Source organism: Pelodiscus sinensis, chromosome 24 (assembly GCF_049634645.1).
Source record: "Pelodiscus sinensis isolate JC-2024 chromosome 24, ASM4963464v1, whole genome shotgun sequence".
NCBI lineage: Eukaryota > Metazoa > Chordata > Testudines > Trionychidae > Pelodiscus > Pelodiscus sinensis.
In genome coordinates this window covers 19,893,367-19,914,638 of record NC_134734.1, presented here as the reverse complement: position 1 = coordinate 19,914,638, position 21,272 = coordinate 19,893,367, and the positions used below count along the sequence as shown (strand labels likewise).

The following is a 21,272-nucleotide window of genomic DNA, read 5'->3' as shown; positions in this document are numbered from 1 at the left end:
CTGCTCTGCTGATCCGGGGCTCCAGCGGAATCCGTGATAACTTTTCAAATGACTTCAGATTAGACTTGGCACGAGTTCTGTCTCTTGTATGACTGTTTCCTCCAAGATTTAGATTCTGATCTCACACCAGATTGACCCCCGATCTCACACCGGATTGGCACCTGGGTAGCTTCACCAACTCCTGGTTTACAGCAGCATAAGTAAGCTCAGAATCAGGCCCTGTTATGATTACTGTCTGTATTGCATAGCCTACAAGCTCTCGAAGCAGGGATCAGGGTGCTAGGGGCTGTACAAACAGAACAAAGAGCCAGTCCCTGCCCCAAAGAGCCCCCTTATTATTATTACTGTATCAGAGCCTGCAGCGCAGGGCAGCAGCCGGCTCCCTGGAAGCAGGATCCACGTAGAACACTAGCTATAAAGTATCGCTATCCTGACACCAATGGCTCACCAGAGAGACCCTCCCTATGTAGCCAGACAAAGGCCGCAGCTATGCTGAGTTAGCACAAGGATGCCTCCCCAAGTTGGAAATTACATCCCCCTGCTGGAACACGGGCATCTCCTAGCAACAAAAGTGGGAGGGGACCACACGTAGGTTCCGATCACGTCACAACACCCAATGGCCCCAACTCTATTTGCATTTTACCTCCCCTTGAGCTGGGAACCCACCGTTTTCCTAGGCCCGCTTGACACGTTCAGGTTTCGCCAGCATAGATCAGCTGGCTAGTGTGAAAAATCCCCCACCCCCACCCCCACCCCCACGTAGCTGTGCTGGGTAAAGGCCCAGGCGACGTCTACCCTGCTCTCTCTTGCACACGGAAATATGCAAATGAGGTGAAGCGGTGAATATGGCCGCGCCTCATTTGCATATTTAAATGAGCCGCCATTTTTGCAAAAAGGAGCCATCTACCCAGATCCTTTTTGCGCAAAAACCCTCCCTTTTGCGCACGAGCCGTTCTTCCTGAAAAAAAGCGGCAGAACGGCTCTTGCGCAAGAAGGGGGTGTGGTGCAAAAAGAAGCTGTATAGATGGCTTTTTGCACAAAAGCCCCTTGTGCAAACAGGGTGGCTCATTAAGTATGCAAATGAGGCATGGCGATATTCACCGCGTCGCCTCAGTTGCATATTTTCTTGCGCAAGAGAGGGCAGTGTAATTGTAGCCCCAGCGTAAATGCAGCATCTTTCATCAGGGGCATGGTAGCAGCGAAGCCGGCTCTCCGCTAGGAGGGTGTGTGACTAGAGGGGGGTTTGCCAGGGATGCATCACACTCAAGCCCTTGCATACGGCCCTACAGAAGCAGCAGATGTGGACTGAGCAATCCCCGTCATGAGGTGCCTGTAGCCCAGGGCCTGCACTATGCATAAAACAGCCCCCCTTGAACGATGCTGGGATATTAAAGGGACACACGCACCCCACACGCACTGGGGAGGTGAATGGGTAACCATGTACACGGTTAACTGTTGAGCCTGGCTTAAAAGCTGTCTCCCCACGTGCACCGGCTCCCAGGGTGTCAACTGCCCTGCATGTAACTGCTGAAAATGTCAGCGGTTACAGTTACTTAATTAAATGCATTTTAACATGCCTAATGAGCACTTTTTATACTGGTACGGCTGCACCCCTGCGGCCTGGGCTGCTTTCACTATACCAATACACTAGGCAAGTAGAAGCAGAAAGCCAGACCGAAGGGGCCACGGGAAACTGAGGCACGGAGCCGGCAGCTGTTGCCCGAGGTCCGTGGCGGAGCTAGGAATAGGGGGAGGTGTCACTCGAATCTCTCTCAGCAGAGGTTGGGATGATCCCACCAGCTTGGCCCGTGAAGGAGGAGATGGGCTGCAGAAAGAGACAAATCCTTTTAATTCCAACCGACACGTTTAAAAAGAGACAATGTTAAAAAGCTGCAACAAAGTCGATCGAGCTGTGGCGCCACCTCCTGGCTGAGTGCGGACAACGATTTTGGCTGCTTTCAAAACACCTGGCAGAGCTGGTACAATGGAGGCGTCCTTCTAGCTGGTGAGTTTTGTTTCCTGGTGGAGCCTGCTGAGTTTTGATGCGGCAATTAACACAGTCACATGCCCATGCACACGTACAGCGTCTCTCCCTGACACCGACAGCTCAGCTCCCAACACAAGGGAGCAGCCCGGCTTTCGAATTGCTCAACAACAGATTTGCAAAAAGGAAACTGGACCATTTCCTCCCACTTCCAGCTGGCTCTGCTCTTCTGGGGCCCCAGCAGAATCAGCGGTAACTTTGCAATTGGCTTCTAATTAGACCTGGCGAGAGGTTGGCCTCTTGTATGACTGTTTTCTTCAAGATTTAGATTCCGAACTCACCCCACACAGACACCCGATCTCACATCAGATTGACACCCGATCTCACCCCAATTGATACCTGATCTCACATCAGATTGACACCGATATCTCCCCAGATTGACACCCGATCTCACCCGACTGATACCCGATCTCACCCCAGATTGACACCCGATCTCACCCGACTGATACCCGATCTCACCCCAGATTGACACCCGATCTCACATCAGATTGACACCCGATCTCACCCCAATTGATACCTGATCTCACATCAGATTGACACCGATCTCTCCCCAGATTGACACCCAATCTCACATCAGAGTGACACCCAATCTCACAACAGACTGACACCCGATCTCACCCCAGATTGACACCCGATCTCACATAAGATTGACACCCAATCTCACCCAACTGATACCTTACCTCACCCCAGACTGACACCCGATCTCACATCAGATTGACATCGATATCTCCAGATTGACACCTGATCTCACCCCAGATTGACACCCGATCTCACCCAACTGATACCCGATCTCACCCCAGATTGACACCCGATCTCACATAAGATTGACACCCAATCTCACCCAACTGATACCTTACCTCACCCCAGACTGACACCTGATCTCACATCAGATTGACACCCAATCTCAGCCGATTGATACCCGATCTCACCCCAGATTGACAGCCAATCTCACATCAGATTGACACCCAATTTCACACCAGACTGACACCTCCAGAGCTTCACCAATTCCTGACTGACACCAGAATGAGTGAGCTCAGATTCACACCCTTTTATTATTACTGTCTATATTGCATAGCCTACAAGCCCTCGAATCAGGGAGCAGAGTGCTAGGTTCTGCACAAATAGAACAAAGAGACAGTCCTTGCCCCAAAGAGCTTCCAATCTAGGTAATTCATTTCAAGTTGTTTTCCTTTAACTATCTGTTCCAAACCCACCCCTTTCCCTCAAAAGAACCCTCAGGTCCAAATTCTGCTTTGCTTCAACTCAACGGACTTGTACTGATGGCGCCGAAAGGATAATCTGGATCTCAGGGCTTTGGAAATAAAAAAATACAGTGTTTCCCGCTGGCCCCCTAGCTCCCAGTAAAACCAGTTCCTCTGGCCCAGTTGCAAGAGAAACAGCAGGGGTAGTGAGGAGCAGCTAGTTTATCACGTGACAACACAACACACAGAAACACAAAAAATATGCACCGCTGTCAAGCCCATACCAACGCATACACACAGCACGCCCCACCATGGCTGGGCAGCCGTGCACCCATGCAACAAAGGAACACCCACTGGCAAACTCACGGAGCTCACCACATTCCGCACCCTACACTGACATACACAACCCAGCTGCCTCCCCGCCAGACACCCACCCACCCGTGCAAATGCACCACGTGCCGAAGCACGCGTGCGACACGCCACGTACACACACACTGACCTGGCACAAATTCACACGCAAGAATGCCACAAACGCACCTGCCAACACATACCAACAAAACACAATGCAACACCCCCTATACAAACACCCCCCACACACACGCACACGCACGCACACACGCACAGAAATTCTGTGTCCAGAAACTTTCTTTAAAACTTATCTAAATACGCTTTTTAGGGACACTCACCCATTTCTTTTAATAGGGGTCAAACCAAGGAGTCCTCCAACCTCCCCACTCATTCTGTCTTTGCAGCCTGGCTCCGCTCCAGACAGGGGGGCTGCAGGGAGTGTGGGTTATAAGCTAGACAGGACCTGGCAGGGCCCGTACATTACAACACACACATCCTCAACCCCTGAGCAGCGTAAGATCATTGAGGGAAGGGACGCTCCCTCGCTTATTAATCCCCCAGCTCTAAAATATTTTCAAGTAACAGTAAAAACACCCTCATTTATTAAAATTCAGAAGCCTGGGGAGATCTGAGTCCCTGCTGGGCTGGTCCGAAGCTGGACGATCCCCTACCAGCCATACAGCAACTCCTCCATATGGGGAGGGTGAATCCCTCAGATAGTGACTCCCGTGGGGGGGAGGCAGGGAAGTGAGCAGCTGCCCAGAGTTGGAAATAGGATTAAAATCCTCTATGAGACCCTGCCCCCCTGCGGGCCTAATTCTCCGAGGTCCTGCATCTTGTGCGATTCTTTAGCCCCGTGCAAAATCCTGGTGCGACCTCCCGCTTGGCACCCCACGGGGCTGTGCAAAGCTGCTGGCTGCCCCAGTGTGTTGCACCGGGGGAAAGAAGGGCACAGGGTGGGGGTCAGGGCCTGGAGAATCAGGCCTGGGAAGAGGCATCAGGCAGGAGAACAGCTCCATTCGTGTTGCCCCGTCATCCTAGGATCCTGCTGGTGCAAGGGAGTTTCCTATTAAAACCGTGGACCGACTCCGAAATAGACACACCCTCCTCCTCTACGTTCCCAGCTCAAAGAGCTGGGATGGAGTTCAGGTCCAGATGGCGGGCGGGAAGGAAGCGGACCAGTCGAAGGAGATCTGCCTGCCACTCCCTGCTGTGTGTCAATGCTGGTGTCACCCACTCCTTTGGGGCAGATGCTAATTAACAGGGGACGTTACAGTCCCAGGATGGTGATGGTCAGTTTCTCCTATAGGTGAGCGAGGCAGGACCCAGCCCCAACAAATGGCGGTGGAGGTGGGAGTGGAAATCAGAAGGCAGAGGGGGTGACTTGGACAGGTTGGTTCCATCAGCTTCAGTTCAATTCTCTTATCCTTCCCTGCCCAATTTTCCATCCTCCTCCAAGAAGCAGCTGATGGAAAATGGATGGAGAGCACCCCCTAGGGGTGAAGCGACAGAGCTTCCTCTGGAGGGGAGGGTGGGAACCCGTCAGCGCCCCCTGCTGGCCCTGTGCCGCAGCGGCTGATCGGGAATCCAGGCCTCCCACCGTGGCCACAGAAATGGTGAGTGAGTCGGAAGAAGGATGGGGGAACATCCTGACACAGCGCCCCCCTTGCTTCCCAGTGGGAGAGGCCGTCACCATCATGGCAGAAGGCCGGGGTCTGCAGACCCAGGAGTCGGAGCGCCCTTCGCGCCCGTCTGGCGTCCACGCAGCCCCCCTCAGTATATGGCCTCGTCCATGTTGTCATCGCTGTCGGCCCCAAACTCCTCCCCGTTGTCGAAGTAGGACATGATGTAATCCGTCTCCTAGGGAACCAGCAGGGAGAAGCAGGTGAGTCCTGGGGAGGGCGAGGGGTGTCGGCCCTCGCAGGGCACGAGCGATGGGGCCCGGGGCCTGACACACAGTGCGACCGCTGCTGGGTGGGAACGGGCTGCTTCACGGCGCGCAGCAACGCGGCAGTTTGGCACAGGAAGTGGAAGGGACGGGCACGTCCCATGGAACCCGCAAGGACAGGGCGGTAGAAAGGAATTAGCGGATCTGAGGCGCTGCAGGGGGACGCTGGGGAAAGCGTCAAAGGGGCGGCCCCAGAGACGGGCAGCACCTTCCCCCCCCCCCCCCCCCCCCAGGGACTCCCACTAGGGGCCAAGGACGCATCTCGTTCAGCCTCTGCCGAGACTGGGGCCAACTGGATTTTGGCGATGTGGATGCTGGCCTGCCAGGAACTTGGATCCAACCGGCCCCACTCAACCCCCCAGCCAGCTGCTTCCCCCTGGGAACGTGAGGCCCCGATCCTGCAGTCCTTGCACAGCCCAAGCGCCCACTCAGACCAATGGGTGCAGGACGGGGCTGGGAGTCTGGCGCGAGCACCCAGAGCGTGTGGCTGGCCGGCCTTCCCGGAGGCACCTCACCTCTTCGTGCTCCTCCTCGTCGTACTCCTCCTCCTCCTCTTCCTTGCCTTCCTCTTCCTCCTCCTTCTCCCCTTCTTCCTCCGACGTCACTTCCTCCTCCTTCTTCTCCAGGGTCTGGGGTGGAATGACGAAACAGAAGCCCAGCGGCCGCTCAAGCCGCAGCGACGCTGCCTGGGCCGTTCCCCGCGCGAGGGCAAGCTGCTGGAGCGCAAACGCCACCGCCGCGTCCTAATGCCCCTTCCCCCCCCACGAGAATCCTTCCCGCCGCACCTCTACCCCATGCTGCACACAGGCAAGCAGCCGCCTCTGGCCAGCCCACCAGCCACCGGTACCACGTGCCCCTGTGAGCCACCGCCCGCCTGATTCCCTGAAGCGGCGCCCCCCATGGCTACCCAGGTGAGTGCGCCCCAGGATGGAAGGGGTGGGGAGCAGAGGAGCCCAGCAAGCAAGGACACGGGCCCCTTGTGACGCCCAGCAGTGCCGCAGAGCAGAGAGGGCTCCCCAGCCAGGAAAACCGAGAAAAACCATCCTTACCTCCAGTTTCTTGATGGCTTCCTCCTTGTCCACCGGGAGGCGCTGTTTGTGCTTGGGGAGCAGGAGGGTGGTTCCTACCGCAGAGGAGAAGGTCAGAACCTGGCCGGACACTGGGGCATTCCTGGCGGGGAGGGGGGGGGCAGCTCGCCATGGGCGGGGGGAGGGAGGGAGCTCCTTGAACTGCCTTCGGGCAGCACGATACAGCCGCAGCCGACTGACGTGTTTCAATCCGGCTGCACGTCACTCGGTCAAGGCCGAGTAAGGGCTTGCCCCCCTGCCGACACACACCCCTCGCTAACGAGGGGGTCGCACGGCTGGCTTCCGAGCTGGGTCACCCGGCTGGGTTTTAGCAGGAGGTCGGGCTATTCTGCTGCCTTGCACCAGAAACCAGACCACTGTTGCCCCCTATTTCCTTATGGCTCCCTCCCATCATTACTTCCAACCCTGGGCATGAGGGGACCACAAGGGGACTAGGAGGAAGTCAGACAGGAGCACTTGTGGGAACAGTAAACCCAGGCTGAGTTGTATGTTTCTTTTCTTCTGACACAGCCCCTCTCGAATCTGTGTCGCCTTGTGGGGAAGGCATAGGACGGGCACACGAGCATCCCTCTAATACAGCCGTGGGCAATAAAACGGCAACAGTTCAGCAGGGTTAGCCAATGGCGGGCCAGCGCTGCTCTACTTACCTGAACCTCTGCAAGTACCAGCGATCGCAGCTCCCATTGGCCGCGCATCACGGTTCCTGGCCAATAGGAGCAGCAGGAAACAGCGCAGACCCGGCCACTGCTTCCCACAGCTCCCATTGGCCAGGAACGGCGATCCGTGGCCAATGGGAGTTGCGATCGCCGGTACCTGTGGAGACGCAGGTAAATATGATGGTAGCAGCCCACAGAGGTGAACGCTGGGGAACCGGATCCAGTCCATGGGCCAGTATTTGCCCATCCCTGCCCTCCTGGCTGACCTCACCGTTTTCTTTAATACTCACTCTCCTTCCGGAGCTTTCGAACTCGGATCTTTAGCTCCCGTGGTAACCGCCGCCAATCTGCACAGGGAAATAAGGAATCACTGCAGAGAGTCAGACTTATGGTTCTCTGACTCTAGCTAGAGCCGCTCTAGAGTGGCTAGAATCAACTGCTTCAGAAGTAGACACTATGGCTACGTCTAGACTACAAGCCTCTTCCAAAAGACAGCGTCTAGACGACAAGCAGACTTTTCGAAAAAGCGAACCGCTTTTTCAAAAGAGAAGCTAGACGCTCTCGTTCAAAAAAGCAGTTTGCATTCAATAGCGCCTTTTTTCGAAAGAGCGCTTTTTTCGAAAGCTTTTTTCGAAAAAAAGCATTATTCCTCATAAAATGAGGTTTACCACAATCGAAAAAACTGCCACATTCTTTCGATTTACTTTCAAAAGAACGTGGCTGCAGTCTAGACGCGGGTGACGTTTTTTCGGAAAAAGGAGTCTTTTTTCGAAAAAACCCTGTAGTCTAGACACACCCAATAAGCCCCCAAGTGGACAACAATGGACTAACAGACGTTTTTTCCTGTCCCCTACTGGTGATTGGCTTGTGCCCTGAAATGTGAGGATTTCTAATCTATGTATCTATGCATCCCCCCATGCACTCATCCATCCGTCACCACAGACATTATGTATCATTTGTTCTTATTTATCAGTCTAATGTAACTGTGGAGGCTCTTATCCTCATACCTGTCTAAACTTCTGAATCCTCTATGCTTTTTACTCCAGCAATATCCTGCAGCGTAGAGTTCCAAAGATTATGTAACAATTTCTGTCACTACTTCTATCTACCTAGCCTTTCAGTTTCACTGGGCCTCCTTCCGTCCTGCCACATTGCTGAGTCTTAGGGATGGGAACGGGTAATCGATTAACCAGTTACCCCATCACCCAGAAGCAGCCCCTCGCCCCAGCCCGCTGCAGCTTCGCTGGCCATGAAGGAAGCCAACAGCAGAGCCAGCCCCAGGTGGGCTGGGAGCTGGCAGCCCTGTGAAGGTACGGCAGAGTTCCCCCTCTGCTGTGGGCTGGGGCACCTCCTTTTTAACCACTTAAACAGGATTTTACATCCCTACTGTGGCTCTGGTATTATTATAAAGGCACCAGATCTGCAGTTTTCCACACCTGCAAATCACAGACTTCCTGAAACAAAACTCTGAGGAGAAAGATGAGCAGGAGTTAGAGTGTAAACTGTTTCCTTGCATACCTGGGTTCCAGTCGATAGCGTTATCAATAGGTCCTGACGTCTGATATTTATCTGAGTAGCGCTCAACATCTGAAAAGAAACATACAAACAGGGGTCAAAACTGCCCTTTCATCATCATCATCATCATCCATCGCTCTGCGCCGGCTCTTCTGGGGTGTAATTTACTCGCCACGGGTAGATAGTTAAACCGAACCAGATAAAAATCAAAGTCAATAGATAGACTCCCGTGTCAGGAAGGAGACAACACAGAGAGCTGTTTGCACCTTCAATGGTTGTTAAATTGGTAGTGTCCCAACCAACTTTCATCACGATTGAGACCTTGTTTACACACTTCCTGGCCCCAGAGTAGTACAGCCCCACAACCCTTCTGGTGTGGATGCAGTTATCCCAGTGTGAATGCGCTTATCTTTGTACAGCTAGACCAGAATAAGCTAACCCAGTACGAGACACCTTTACGCTGATGCCTCTGTGTCCACACTAGGGGGGGGTGGTATAACACTGGTGTAATGATATTTATAACAAAAAAAATCACATCACTAACCAACATACTTTTAACTGCATAATGTTGAATGCTCAATCCAGCTTTAAACCCCTCTATACCAGACTAGCAGCGGGAACGGGCCTTAAAATAGGTATAACTTAGGTTTAAAGCTGCTTTATGCTTGCTGACTGGTATACTAATAATAAACACGCTCTGGTTTCATCGGTGGGTCCATTTTACAGATGGGCAAACTGAGGCACGGGGCAGCAAAGGGAGTTGCAGAGCTAGGAACAGCCCCAGAGTTTGTACGTCCTACCCATGTACACCAGCCACTGAGTCCCACACCCTCCTTAAGTGTAAAAGGACTTCAGCATCACTGAGAACTCAGGCCCAGTAGTTTTCTTTGCATTAAGGTTTTTTTTAAAGTCCTTTAAAAAAATACCATCAAAATTTGGTCCTAAATCAACCAGCCATGACCTCGGTACCTTTCTTGGGGGCAGCCGGCTTGACGTAATATGGCAGGCTCTTCATGGCTCCCCTCAATTCTTGCTTTAGGGCCAGCATGTATTCCACCTCCTCACCCGTCTGCAGAGGGACCGGCTTGTACTCCATTGGCTACAGAGACAAGGCAGAAGCAATGATTCACTTCAAAGGAAGAACCGGGGTGGCCAAAATGACGATACCAAGGCAGGAGTCCAGCATGAGGGATGGGGCTCAGCTGTGAAATCCGGATCTGGATTTCAAACCTCCTTGAGCGGGGGAGAGATAGGATCTAGGGATTTGGTTTGAGCCCAGCTCTGACATATATATATAAGTATGTATGTGTATAAAGATGTATACACGTGTGTGGGTACATATCTAGGTGGGGCCCTTCCAAATTCATGGTCCAGTCTGGCCAATATCATGCAGTCCGGCTCCTACTACATTTAAACTGCAAAGCCGCAGCGGAGGAAGGTCTGGGACCTGAAGCGAGCTGGGCCCCTGACTGCTGCCCCCCCCCTTCCTCCCCCCGCACCCCAGAGATGGTGCTGGGAGAAACCGGCTTTTAAACTGGCTCCCCCCAGCACCGGCTTCTGCTTCCCCCACCCTGCTGCCTCTGACACAGAGGCAGCAAAGGGGAGGGGGAAGCGAGTAGTCGAGTAGTGACTCAACTAGTCACTTACGTCCCTAGTCAGGACTCCCAATTGGAGAAATTTTACTTTCTCCCAAGCACACAAAAGACCAGATTTCACAGTCTGTGACATGTTTTTATGGCCATGAATTTGGTAGGGTCTTATTCAAACACATGAGCATCTGTGTATATAGCTACACACATGTGGGTGTGTAGGTGTATACATAAACAGGGGTTTGTACACCCACATTTATGCATACACATAGGCAGGGCTTGACAAACGGTGACAAAAGACGCTCGCCAGCCCCGCATTGTGCGTGCGCAGGCCGCCGGTAAACGGGATCTGTGGCTGAAATCTACTCGCCATAGGCACCCACGTGAAGGATGTAAAATCCCGGGGAATCTGTCAACCGACTAAGCAGGATCTGGGCGGGGGACCATTCCAGCATGCCGGACTCCCGCCCTCACCCTGCACTGTGGCTTACGCCCGGCTCCTAGCCCTGCACAGCGGCTGGGGCTGCTGTCAGCTCCCTGCCCCCGCCGGAGCAGCTCCTGCCTGCAAGGTGCCCCCCCATGGGGTTGGAGCAGCCTCCTGCCTACAGCAAGCAGGGAGCTGCACAACCCTCACTGGTTACTGGTTAACTCAGGTGTGGGTGATAATTTTTACCTGAGGGCTACTTCAAAAATTTTTGAAGTAGCTCGGGTCACCTGGGAAGGGGCGTGGCCTAAACAGGAAGGGGCGGGGCTACCCCACCCCCAGACCATGTTTGGTCTGGGGGAGCCCCTTTACCCTCCTTCTCACCAGGCACCCATGCCCTGGAAGAGGCTTGGCACGCTCCCGCACAAAAAGGTGCAGGGGCTGTGTGAAGCTTCCTTCGCCCTGCCCCAGCCTTGCGAGGAGCCCGCAGCACTTCAAAGCGCCATGTGCCCCTCGCAGGGCAGGAGGAGGCTTCCTGCACTCCCCTGCCCCCAGGCCCTGATTGGCCTGGGGGGGGAGGGGCGGAGGGAAGCAGCAGGGCTTCCGCAGGCCAGATCCACCTGCTTGCCGGGATGGATCTGGCCCACGGAGGCCCTTTTGCCCACCTCTGGGTTAACCGGAACCAGGAAGCATTACTCATTTAGGTACTGAGACTTTCCCGAGTGCACTCTGGACTCCTCCACATCCTAGACTCACTGAAAATCCCCCGATGGCTTGGATGAGGTGGTGGGTCTCTGCTGCCCAAAGTCGCACGTTCAAACCCCCCATGGGCAGCGCTCTGCCACCTTTGCTGACGAGGGGCTGAAAGGCCACGCGGATGCCCCCCCAGGCCACAGGGCGGACACTGGCAGGGCAGCACATGGGGGATGTCTGCCCGGCCGCTCGCCCTGCTGTGTGCACACAGGAGCCTCCCTGCCCCAGGGCTGCCGATAACGCGCCGGGTGTCACGGTGCGTATCAGAAGGGGACGCGGACGGGACGGACTCACAGGGAAAAGTGGCGACGGCTGGAGGGTGGACGGGGGCAGCAATTCTCCTTTCCCAATGCCCACTGCTTCCACGCTGAAGGTCATCTGGCCCCGACCCCTCCCTCTGCCTCCTCTTCCAGCCATGGCTTGCTCGCCGAGAGGAAGTGGACATAGAGCCGGGATCCAACGTAGCCGAGGCCTGGCAGGGGACGAGAAAACCCTTTTATGATCCTTAGGAACCTACAAAATCGCATCTTCCTAAAGCCACAGCCCCAGAACCATGGGACAGGGCTCCGGGCTAGCATCACCGGGACCTTAATCACACCAGGGCCATCTCGCCTGCAGGAAGAAATGGCAATCTGTGATCACTCTGGTTTCAATGCTAATGTAGGTCTCTTTACTGTGCCGCTGCCAGTCTTTAACTGATCTAGGGATGTAAAATCCCCCTCGTATTGTTTCACCAGTTAACCCCGCGTTTCTCAGACTATGGGTCCCAACCCCCCGGGGGTCGTGAGCAACTTGGAGGGGGGTCGCGGTATCACAAAGTTTGAGAACCCCTGAGTTAACCGATTAAAGGGAGGGATCTAGGGGGCCACTCTAGCTCAGCTGGACTGGAGCGCCCCTCCCCACCTGCCACCGGGCTGGAATTCCCCCTCCTCCCCCCCACCACCACAGGCAGGGGCTGCCTCAGCCTGGCCGGAACAGACCTGTGCCCATGGCAGGCAGGGAGCTGCTCTACCCTTCACTAGGTTAACCGTAACTCGGGGTGGGCAGAAGGGCCTCCATGGGTCGGATCCAGCCCGCCAAGTGGGTTGATCGGGCCCACAGAGGCCCTGCCGCTCCCCCGCCCCCAGGCCAATTAGGGCTTGGGGGCAGGGGGGAGCGCATGAAGTTTCCTCTGCCCTGCCAGCAGCAGGTGGCACCTGGCATGGGTCCCTAGGAAGATCCTTGGGAGATCATGGTCTGTGGGTGGGGAAGCAAGGACATATCCCAGCCCCACCCCTTCCTTTTGCAGCCCCGCCCCTTCTGGTGCAGCCCCGCCCCTTCCGGGGCAGCCCAGGGCCTCTTCAAAAATTTCTGAAGTGTCCCTTGGCAAAAAATTATTGCCCGCCCCTGCCTTTATCGGTAAGCCACCTACTGGTTAACTGGTCAACCATTCACATTCCTCTGCAGCAGGGCTTGACCCGTTTGGGAACTAACCGATGGAAGCGGAGAGACACCCACGATGAACCAAGGACTTGAACCAGGGTTCTCTTGAATTTTTCCCACCCCCTGAGCAGAATGAATTTTGTTATGTGCACCAACAGGGAGGGGTGCGTGACTCAGCACCTTTGTATTGGTGCACACCAAAATAAGGGCTTCTGAGTGGGGGAGGGGGCACAGAAGCACAAAGGCTCCAGCTGGGGGCACCCATTGTGGGTTGATAGGCTCGGGGTGGGACCAGGGTTGCCAATTTAGTTGGACCACTCCCCCAAACAGGGTCCAGTGTGGGAGTTGGCAACCCTAGCTGAGACAAGGATTCCGATGGGTTGGAAAGGGGTAAGCTCTGGTGCAGATCTGAGGGTAGGCTCATAACCAGAGAGCTCTGGGGCCTACCCTCTCCAGCTGTGGAGGGGGGAGAAAACAGACTACAAGAGGCAGGGTCAGGAAAGGTTGGAGGGAAATTTAGACTTGAACCCAGACTCCCAGCAGCCTAGGCTAGCACACAAGCCACTATGCCAAGCAACCCACAATGCAAAGAGTGCTCCACACCCTGCATTTTGGCCGATGTACGCACCCCTTTGCTGCTAAACCTGCAACCCCCAGCAGCCCTCCCCAAAGGGGATTAAACAGGGTCTGGCCGAGGCATTAGCCAGCCACACAAGTTTCCCTGATGTGAGAAGCTGACCATGTAACAGGACAAGGGCACATACCACGGGATTCAGAAACCAGCATGTGTGGTGGAACAGCTCAGAGCTGAGGGTGTCTGGTGCCAGATTCACGGTGCACAGCTCAGGGCTGAGGATGTCCAGTGCCGGATCCATGGTGCATGGCTCAGGCTGAGGGTGTCCGGTGCCAGACCCATGGTGCATAGCTAAGGGCTGAGGGTGTACGATGTCGGACCCATGGTGCACAGGTCAGAGCTGAAAGTGTACAGTGTCGGACCCATGGTGCACGGCTAAGGGCTGAGGGTGTACGGTGTCGGACACATGGTGCACAGGTCAGAGCTGAGGGTGTACGGTGTCAGACCCATGGTGCATGGCTAAGGGTGTACGGTGCCAGCCCCAGGTTGCACAGCTCAGAGCTGAGGGTGTACGGTGTCGGACCCACAGTGCACGGCTCAGAGCTGAGGGTGTACAGTCCTGGCCCCACAGTGCACAGCTCAGAGCTGAGGGTGTACGGTCCTGGCCCCACAGTGCACAGCTCAGAGCTGAGGGTGTACAGTCCTGGCCCCACAGTGCACAGCTCAGAGCTGAGGGTGTACAGTCCTGGCCCCACAGTGCACGGCTCAGAGCTGAGGGTGTACGGTCCTGGCCCCACAGTGCACGGCTCAGCGCTGAGGGTATATGGTGTTGGACCCACAGTGCACAGCTCAGAGCTGAGGGTGTACGGTCCTGGCCCCACAGTGCACAGCTCAGAGCTGAGGGTGTACAGTCCTGGCCGCACAGTGCACAGCTCAGAGCTGGGGGTGTACGGTCCTGGCCCCACAGTGCACAGCTCAGAGCTGAGGGTGAACAGTCCTGGCCCCACAGTGCACAGCTCAGAGCTGAGGGTGTACAGTCCTGGCCCCACAGTGCACAGCTCAGAGCTGGGGGTGTACAGTCCTGGCCCCACAGTGCACGGCTCAGAGCTGAGGGTGTACAGTCCTGGCCCCACAGTGCACGGCTCAGAGCTGAGGGTGAACAGTCCTGGCCCCACAGTGCACAGCTCAGAGCTGAGGGTGTACGGTCCTGGCCCCACAGTGCACAGCTCAGGGCTGAGGGTGTACAGTCCTGGCCCCACAGTGCACAGCTCAGAGCTGAGGGTGTACAGTCCTGGCCCCACAGTGCACAGCTCAGAGCTGAGGGTGTACGGTGTCGGACCCACAGTGCACGGCTCAGAGCTGAGGGTGTACAGTCCTGGCCCCACAGTGCACAGCTCAGAGCTGAGGGTGTACAGTCCTGGCCCCACAGTGCACAGCTCAGAGCTGAGGGTGTACAGTCCTGGCCCCACAGTGCACGGCTCAGAGCTGAGGGTGAACAGTCCTGGCCCCACAGTGCACAGCTCAGAGCTGAGGGTGTACGGTCCTGGCCCCACAGTGCACAGCTCAGAGCTGAGGGTGTACAGTCCTGGCCCCACAGTGCACGGCTCAGAGCTGAGGGTGTACGGTCCTGGCCCCACAGTGCACAGCTCAGAGCTGAGGGTGTACGGTCCTGGCCCCACAGTGCACAGCTCAGAGCTGAGGGTGTACGGTCCTGGCCCCACAGTGCACGGCTCAGAGCTGAGGGTGAACAGTCCTGGCCCCACAGTGCACAGCTCAGAGCTGAGGGTGTACGGTCCTGGCCCCACAGTGCACAGCTCAGAGCTGAGGGTGTACAGTCCTGGCCCCACAGTGCACGGCTCAGAGCTGAGGGTGAACAGTCCTGGCCCCACAGTGCACAGGTCAGAGCTGAGGGTGTACGGTCCTGGCCCCACAGTGCACGGCTCAGAGCTGAGGGTGTACAGTCCTGGCCCCACAGTGCACAGCTCAGAGCTGAGGGTGTACGGTCCTGGCCCCACAGTGCACGGCTCAGAGCTGAGGGTGTACGGTCCTGGCCCCACAGTGCACGGCTCAGAGCTGAGGGTGTACGGTCCTGGCCCCACAGTGCACGGCTCAGAGCTGAGGGTGAACAGTCCTGGCCCCACAGTGCACAGCTCAGAGCTGAGGGTGTACGGTCCTGGCCCCACAGTGCACGGCTCAGAGCTGAGGGTGAACAGTCCTGGCCCCACAGTGCACAGCTCAGAGCTGAGGGTGTACGGTCCTGGCCCCACAGTGCACGGCTCAGAGCTGAGGGTGTACGGTCCTGGCCCCACAGTGCACGGCTCAGAGCTGAGGGTGTACGGTCCTGGCCCCACAGTGCACGGCTCAGAGCTGGGGGTGTACGGTACTGGCCCCACAGTGCACGGCTCAAAGCTGGGGGTGTACGGTCCTGGCCCCACAGTGCACGGCTCAGAGCTGAGGGTGTACGGTCCTGGCCCCACAGTGCACAGCTCAGAGCTGGGGGTGTACGGTCCTGGCCCCACAGTGCACGGCTCAGAGCTGGGGGTGTACAGTCCTGGCCCCACAGTGCACAGCTCAGAGCTGAGGGTGTACGGTCCTGGCCCCACAGTGCACGGCTCAGAGCTGAGGGTGTACAGTCCTGGCCCCACAGTGCACAGGTCAGAGCTGAGGGTGTACGGTCCTGGCCCCACAGTGCACAGCTCAGAGCTGAGGGTGTACGGTCCTGGCCCCACAGTGCACGGCTCAGAGCTGAGGGTGTACAGTCCTGGCCCCACAGTGCACAGGTCAGAGCTGAGGGTGTACGGTCCTGGCCCCACAGTGCACGGCTCAGAGCTGAGGGTGTACGGTCCTGGCCCCACAGTGCACGGCTCAGAGCTGAGGGTGTACAGTCCTGGCCCCACAGTGCACAGGTCAGAGCTGAGGGTGTACAGTCCTGGCCCCACAGTGCACGGCTCAGAGCTGGGGGTGTACAGTCCTGGCCCCACAGTGCACAGCTCAGAGCTGAGGGTGTACGGTCCCGGCCCCACAGTGCACAGCTCAGAGCTGAGGGTGTACGGTCCTGGCCCCACAGTGCACAGCACAGAGCTGAGGGTCTACAGTCCTGGCCCCACAGTGCACAGGTCAGAGCTGAGGGTGTACGGTCCTGGCCCCACAGTGCACGGCTCAGCGCTGGGGGTGTACAGTCCTGGCCCCACAGTGCACAGCTCAGAGCTGAGGGTCTACAGTCCTGGCCCCACAGTGCACAGGTCAGAGCTGAGGGTGTACAGTCCTGACCCCACAGTGCACAGCTCAGAGCTGAGGGTCTACAGTCCTGGCCCCACAGTGCACAGGTCAGAGCTGAGGGTGTACAGTCCCGGCCCCACAGTGCACAGCTCAGAGCTGGGGGTGTACAGTCCTGGCCCCACAGTGCACGGCTCAGAGCTGAGGGTCTACAGTCCTGGCCCCACAGTGCACAGGTCAGAGCTGAGGGTGTACAGTCCTGGCCCCACAGTGCACGGCTCAGAGCTGAGGGTGTACAGTCCTGGCCCCACAGTGCACAGGTCAGCGCTGAGGGTGTACGGTCCTGGCCCCACAGTGCACAGCTCAGAGCTGGGGGTGTACGGTCCTGGCCCCACAGTGCACGGCTCAGAGCTGAGGGTGTACGGTCCTGGCCCCACAGTGCACAGCTCAGAGCTGAGGGTGTACAGTCCTGGCCCCACAGTGCACAGCTCAGAGCTGGGGGTGTACGGTCCTGGCCCCACAGTGCACAGCTCAGAGCTGAGGGTGTACAGTCCTGGCCCCACAGTGCACAGCTCAGAGCTGAGGGTGTACGGTCCTGGCCCCACAGTGCACGGCTCAGAGCTGAGGGTGTACAGTCCTGGCCCCACAGTGCACAGCTCAGAGCTGGGGGTGTACAGTCCTGGCCCCACAGTGCACAGCTCAGAGCTGAGGGTGTACGGTCCTGGCCCCACAGTGCACGGCTCAGAGCTGAGGGTGTACAGTCCTGGCCCCACAGTGCACAGCTCAGAGCTGAGGGTGTACGGTCCTGGCCCCACAGTGCACAGGTCAGAGCTGAGGGTGTACGGTCCTGGCCCCACAGTGCACAGGTCAGAGCTGAGGGTGTACAGTCCTGGCCCCACAGTGCACGGCTCAGAGCTGAGGGTGTACAGTCCTGGCCCCACAGTGCACAGCTCAGAGCTGAGGGTGTACGGTCCCGGCCCCACAGTGCACGGCTCAGAGCTGAGGGTGTACGGTCCTGGCCCCACAGTGCACAGGTCAGCGCTGAGGGTGTACGGTCCTGGCCCCACAGTGCACGGCTCAGAGCTGAGGGTGTACGGTCCTGGCCCCACAGTGCACAGGTCAGAGCTGAGGGTGTACGGTCCTGGCCCCACAGTGCACGGCTCAGAGCTGAGGGTGCACGGTCCTGGCCCCACAGTGCACGGCTCAGAGCTGAGGGTGTACGGTCCTGGCCCCACAGTGCACGGCTCAGAGCTGAGGGTGCACGGTCCTGGCCCCACAGTGCACGGCTCAGAGCTGAGGGTGTACGGTCCTGGCCCCACAGTGCACAGCTCAGAGCTGAGGGTGTACGGTCCTGGCCCCACAGTGCACAGGTCAGCGCTGAGGGTGTACGGTCCTGGCCCCACAGTGCACAGCTCAGAGCTGAGGGTGTACGGTCCTGGCCCCACAGTGCACAGCTCAGAGCTGAGGGTGTACGGTCCTGGCCCCACAGTGCACGGCTCAGAGCTGAGGGTGTACGGTCCTGGCCCCACAGTGCACGGCTCAGAGCTGAGGGTGCACGGTCCTGGCCCCACAGTGCACGGCTCAGAGCTGAGGGTGCACGGTCCTGGCCCCACAGTGCACGGCTCAGAGCTGAGGGTGTACGGTCCTGGCCCCACAGTGCACAGGTCAGAGCTGAGGGTGTACGGTCCTGGCCCCACAGTGCACAGGTCAGAGCTGAGGGTGTACGGTCCTGGCCCCACAGTGCACGGCTCAGAGCTGAGGGTGTACGGTCCTGGCCCCACAGTGCACGGCTCAGAGCTGGGGGTGTACGGTCCTGGCCCCACAGTGCACGGCTCAGAGCTGAGGGTGTACGGTCCTGGCCCCACAGTGCACGGCTCAGAGCTGAGGGTGTACGGTCCTGGCCCCACAGTGCACAGGTCAGAGCTGAGGGTGTACGGTCCTGGCCCCACAGTGCACAGCTCAGAGCTGAGGGTGTACGGTCCTGGCCCCACAGTGCACAGCTCAGAGCTGAGGGTGTACGGTCCTGGCCCCACAGTGCACGGCTCAGAGCTGAGGGTGTACGGTCCTGGCCCCACAGTGCACGGCTCAGAGCTGAGGGTGTACGGTCCTGGCCCCACAGTGCACGGCTCAGAGCTGAGGGTGCACGGTCCTGGCCCCACAGTGCACGGCTCAGAGCTGAGGGTGTACGGTCCTGGCCCCACAGTGCACAGGTCAGAGCTGAGGGTGTACGGTCCTGGCCCCACAGTGCACAGGTCAGAGCTGAGGGTGTACGGTCCTGGCCCCACAGTGCACGGCTCAGAGCTGAGGGTGTACGGTCCTGGCCCCACAGTGCACGGCTCAGAGCTGGGGGTGTACGGTCCTGGCCCCACAGTGCACGGCTCAGAGCTGAGGGTGTACGGTCCTGGCCCCACAGTGCACGGCTCAGAGCTGAGGGTGTACGGTCCTGGCCCCACAGTGCACAGAGCCGCGCCCAGAGCCCACAACCAGGCCCTGGCTACACAATGCAGGGCCCTTTGCCCACGATCCACAGCGGGCAGAGGGCGCAGGGCCCCGCCCCGGCTGCACAACGCACAGGACAGGAGCTGCAGCGGGGACCCGGGATCCGCAGCAGGGCCCGGGCGCACCGGAGCAGGGCCAGGGCTCGGTGCCTCTGATTATCCACCCGGGCCCCGGGGAAGGATTCGTATGGGCGGGGCGCCCTTCCCCGCCTCCCATTGGGCCGCCGCGCACCGGACCGAACCGAATCAGCGCTTTACCCGGGTCGCGCCACTCGGGCTGGAGCCTCCCTCTCCGACTCCACGTGGGTTCTTTCCGCCCGGAAGCTAAACGGATACACAACGTTCCGAAGGGGCGGGGCCCAAGGCCGGCTGCTCGCCGCTCATTGGTGTGCACGGCGGACAATCAAAGGACGTAAGCTAAGGGGCGGAGCCAGAGGGGTTTTTTTCGGGTGGGGGGGGGAGACGAGAGAACGAAATAAGGATGAGCGGGAGAGAGACAGGAAGATGGATGGATGGGCGGGTGGAAGAAATAGACAGAGAGAGAGAGAAGCTGGGGCGGGGGGGGGGGGGGGAGGTGCAGCGTTCCCTGCACAGTCCAGGAGGGTCTTCAAGCCCCCAGCTCTCTTTCTGCCCCGCCAGCCAGGGCGCTGTAACCCCCTGGGGGAGGGGAGACCATAGGCTCACACACTCCTGCTGAGCGCGTGTGTTGGGGTTAGGGTAGCCAAGGGACCTGCCCTGTGCTGGGCTGGGAGTGCCACAAAGGGGGAAACACTCTGATTTCCTATTGGCGGGCTAGTGAAGTTACCGCTGTCCTTGCGAGACCTCCCCCAGCTGGCTGGGCCTCTAGAACAGGGCTTCCCTGTGGTGGCCGATGCTATAGCCTGGTGTGACCTGGAGCCGTCTCTCAGTTTCTTCTCCTGCCGTACTTTTCACCCTAACAGCCAATGTGCCTTCTAATGTTTTCCATCCATGTGCAGGATACATTTTGTTCTGTGCTCCGAGGCATGTGCAGATGTGCACCACCCAGAGAAACACCTGCTGCCGGCTGTAGGTGCTCTGCTAATCAGCGGGGCGGCATCTGAATCCCTCCTGGGTGGCCGACCCAGCACACAGCTCACAGGGAGTCCTGCTCGCAGCTGAGCTTCATGCACAGAGCCTTGATTCCCAACTGGGCCCCAGTTCTCCTGGCCAGAGCCAGAGCTGAGCTCGCCCGTTCCCCAAGGCAGAGGGCCTCCTACCTGAAACCAAAGGGCATGAGAGCAAAGGGAGCTACGGCCTCTTCCACTGGGGCAAATAACTTACACGTCATGAGCTAAGATCCCTGTGAGCTGCGGCTGTGCAGTTGCCTATTTAGCGCCGTCCAGGCACTCAATGAAGCCATGCAGGCCAGGGACCTGCGATAGCAGGAAAAGGGCTACCCCACCCCCCAACTAGCCCACCATCCAATCGGTTGGGACCATCAAGCTCCAGTCAGGACCCTGCCACTGGCATTGTGGCCCCAACGTGCCTCCTGGCTATGATCCAGTGCCCTGGGCCCGGCCCCTGTTTGGCCGAGGCTGCCCCCATCTGGGCCCAACCCCCACCCGACCATGGTAGCGTGACCCCAGTTCCAATCCTGCACCAGGCCCCAATGATCTGGCCCCCACAGCCTGGCTGCGGCACAGCACCCTTCCCCCCATCTGGCCATGGTGGCCCAGCCTCCATCTGGACTCATCCCTGTCCCACGTCCAGCCGTGGCCCCCATCCCGCTCCAGCTGGCAGTGGCAGTCCAGTGCCAACCACATACGCCTCATCGCTGGCCCCTGGGTGTTTCCCCCACACCCAGATGCTGCTGCAAGGAGCAAGAGCTGGGGTGGGGGTGAAGTTCTCTGTCTTGGCAGCAGCCCCAGAGTCCCCTCCATCCCAAACCTTTCCTAAACCCAGCCGCACCCATAGCCTATATCCCCAACCAGGACTCTTGCTCCCTAACCCTCTGCCCCAGGCCTGAGCCTCCTC

At 58.1% G+C, this 21,272-nt stretch overlaps 1 protein-coding gene across 4 annotated transcripts; it reads right to left on the bottom strand.

The window, feature by feature from the left end:
- Window positions 1-1,832: 1,832 nt before the first annotated feature.
- POLR3GL (RNA polymerase III subunit GL) lies at window positions 1,833-19,626 on the bottom strand. Of its 4 annotated transcripts, none has more exons than XR_012897416.1 (9): window positions 19,536-19,626; window positions 11,862-12,039; window positions 9,771-9,900; window positions 8,805-8,873; window positions 7,577-7,633; window positions 6,592-6,665; window positions 6,058-6,171; window positions 2,786-5,454; window positions 1,833-2,719 (listed from the first exon to the last, which is right to left on the bottom strand). XR_012897416.1 is itself a non-coding variant. In XM_075907090.1 (9 exons), exons 3-9 carry the CDS (start codon window positions 11,982-11,984, stop codon window positions 5,368-5,370), a joined length of 654 nt encoding a protein of 217 aa, XP_075763205.1. In that variant the 5' UTR covers window positions 11,985-12,039; window positions 13,754-13,921; window positions 19,536-19,585; the 3' UTR covers window positions 1,833-5,367. The 4 variants fall into 4 exon arrangements, 2 of the variants coding, with proteins under 2 accessions (XP_075763205.1, XP_006134741.2); XR_012897415.1 differs by having other exon boundaries at window positions 1,833-2,785; window positions 2,830-5,454; XM_075907090.1 differs by adding an exon at window positions 13,754-13,921 and having other exon boundaries at window positions 1,833-5,454; window positions 19,536-19,585.
- Window positions 19,627-21,272: the final 1,646 nt, after the last annotated feature.

Excerpts from the sequence above, each read along its gene's own strand:
- POLR3GL (XM_006134679.2), bottom strand. The coding sequence starts at position 11,984 with ATGGCTGGAAGAGGAGGCAGAGGGAGGGGTCGGGGCCAGATGACCTTC. Across the intron at positions 8,874-9,770 it reads GCCGGCTGCCCCCAAGAAAG|ATGTTGAGCGCTACTCAGAT; the intron begins GTACCGAGGTCA and ends GTTTCTTTTCAG. Across the intron at positions 6,666-7,576 it reads TCGAAAGCTCCGGAAGGAGA|GAACCACCCTCCTGCTCCCC; the intron begins GTGAGTATTAAA and ends CCTCTGCGGTAG.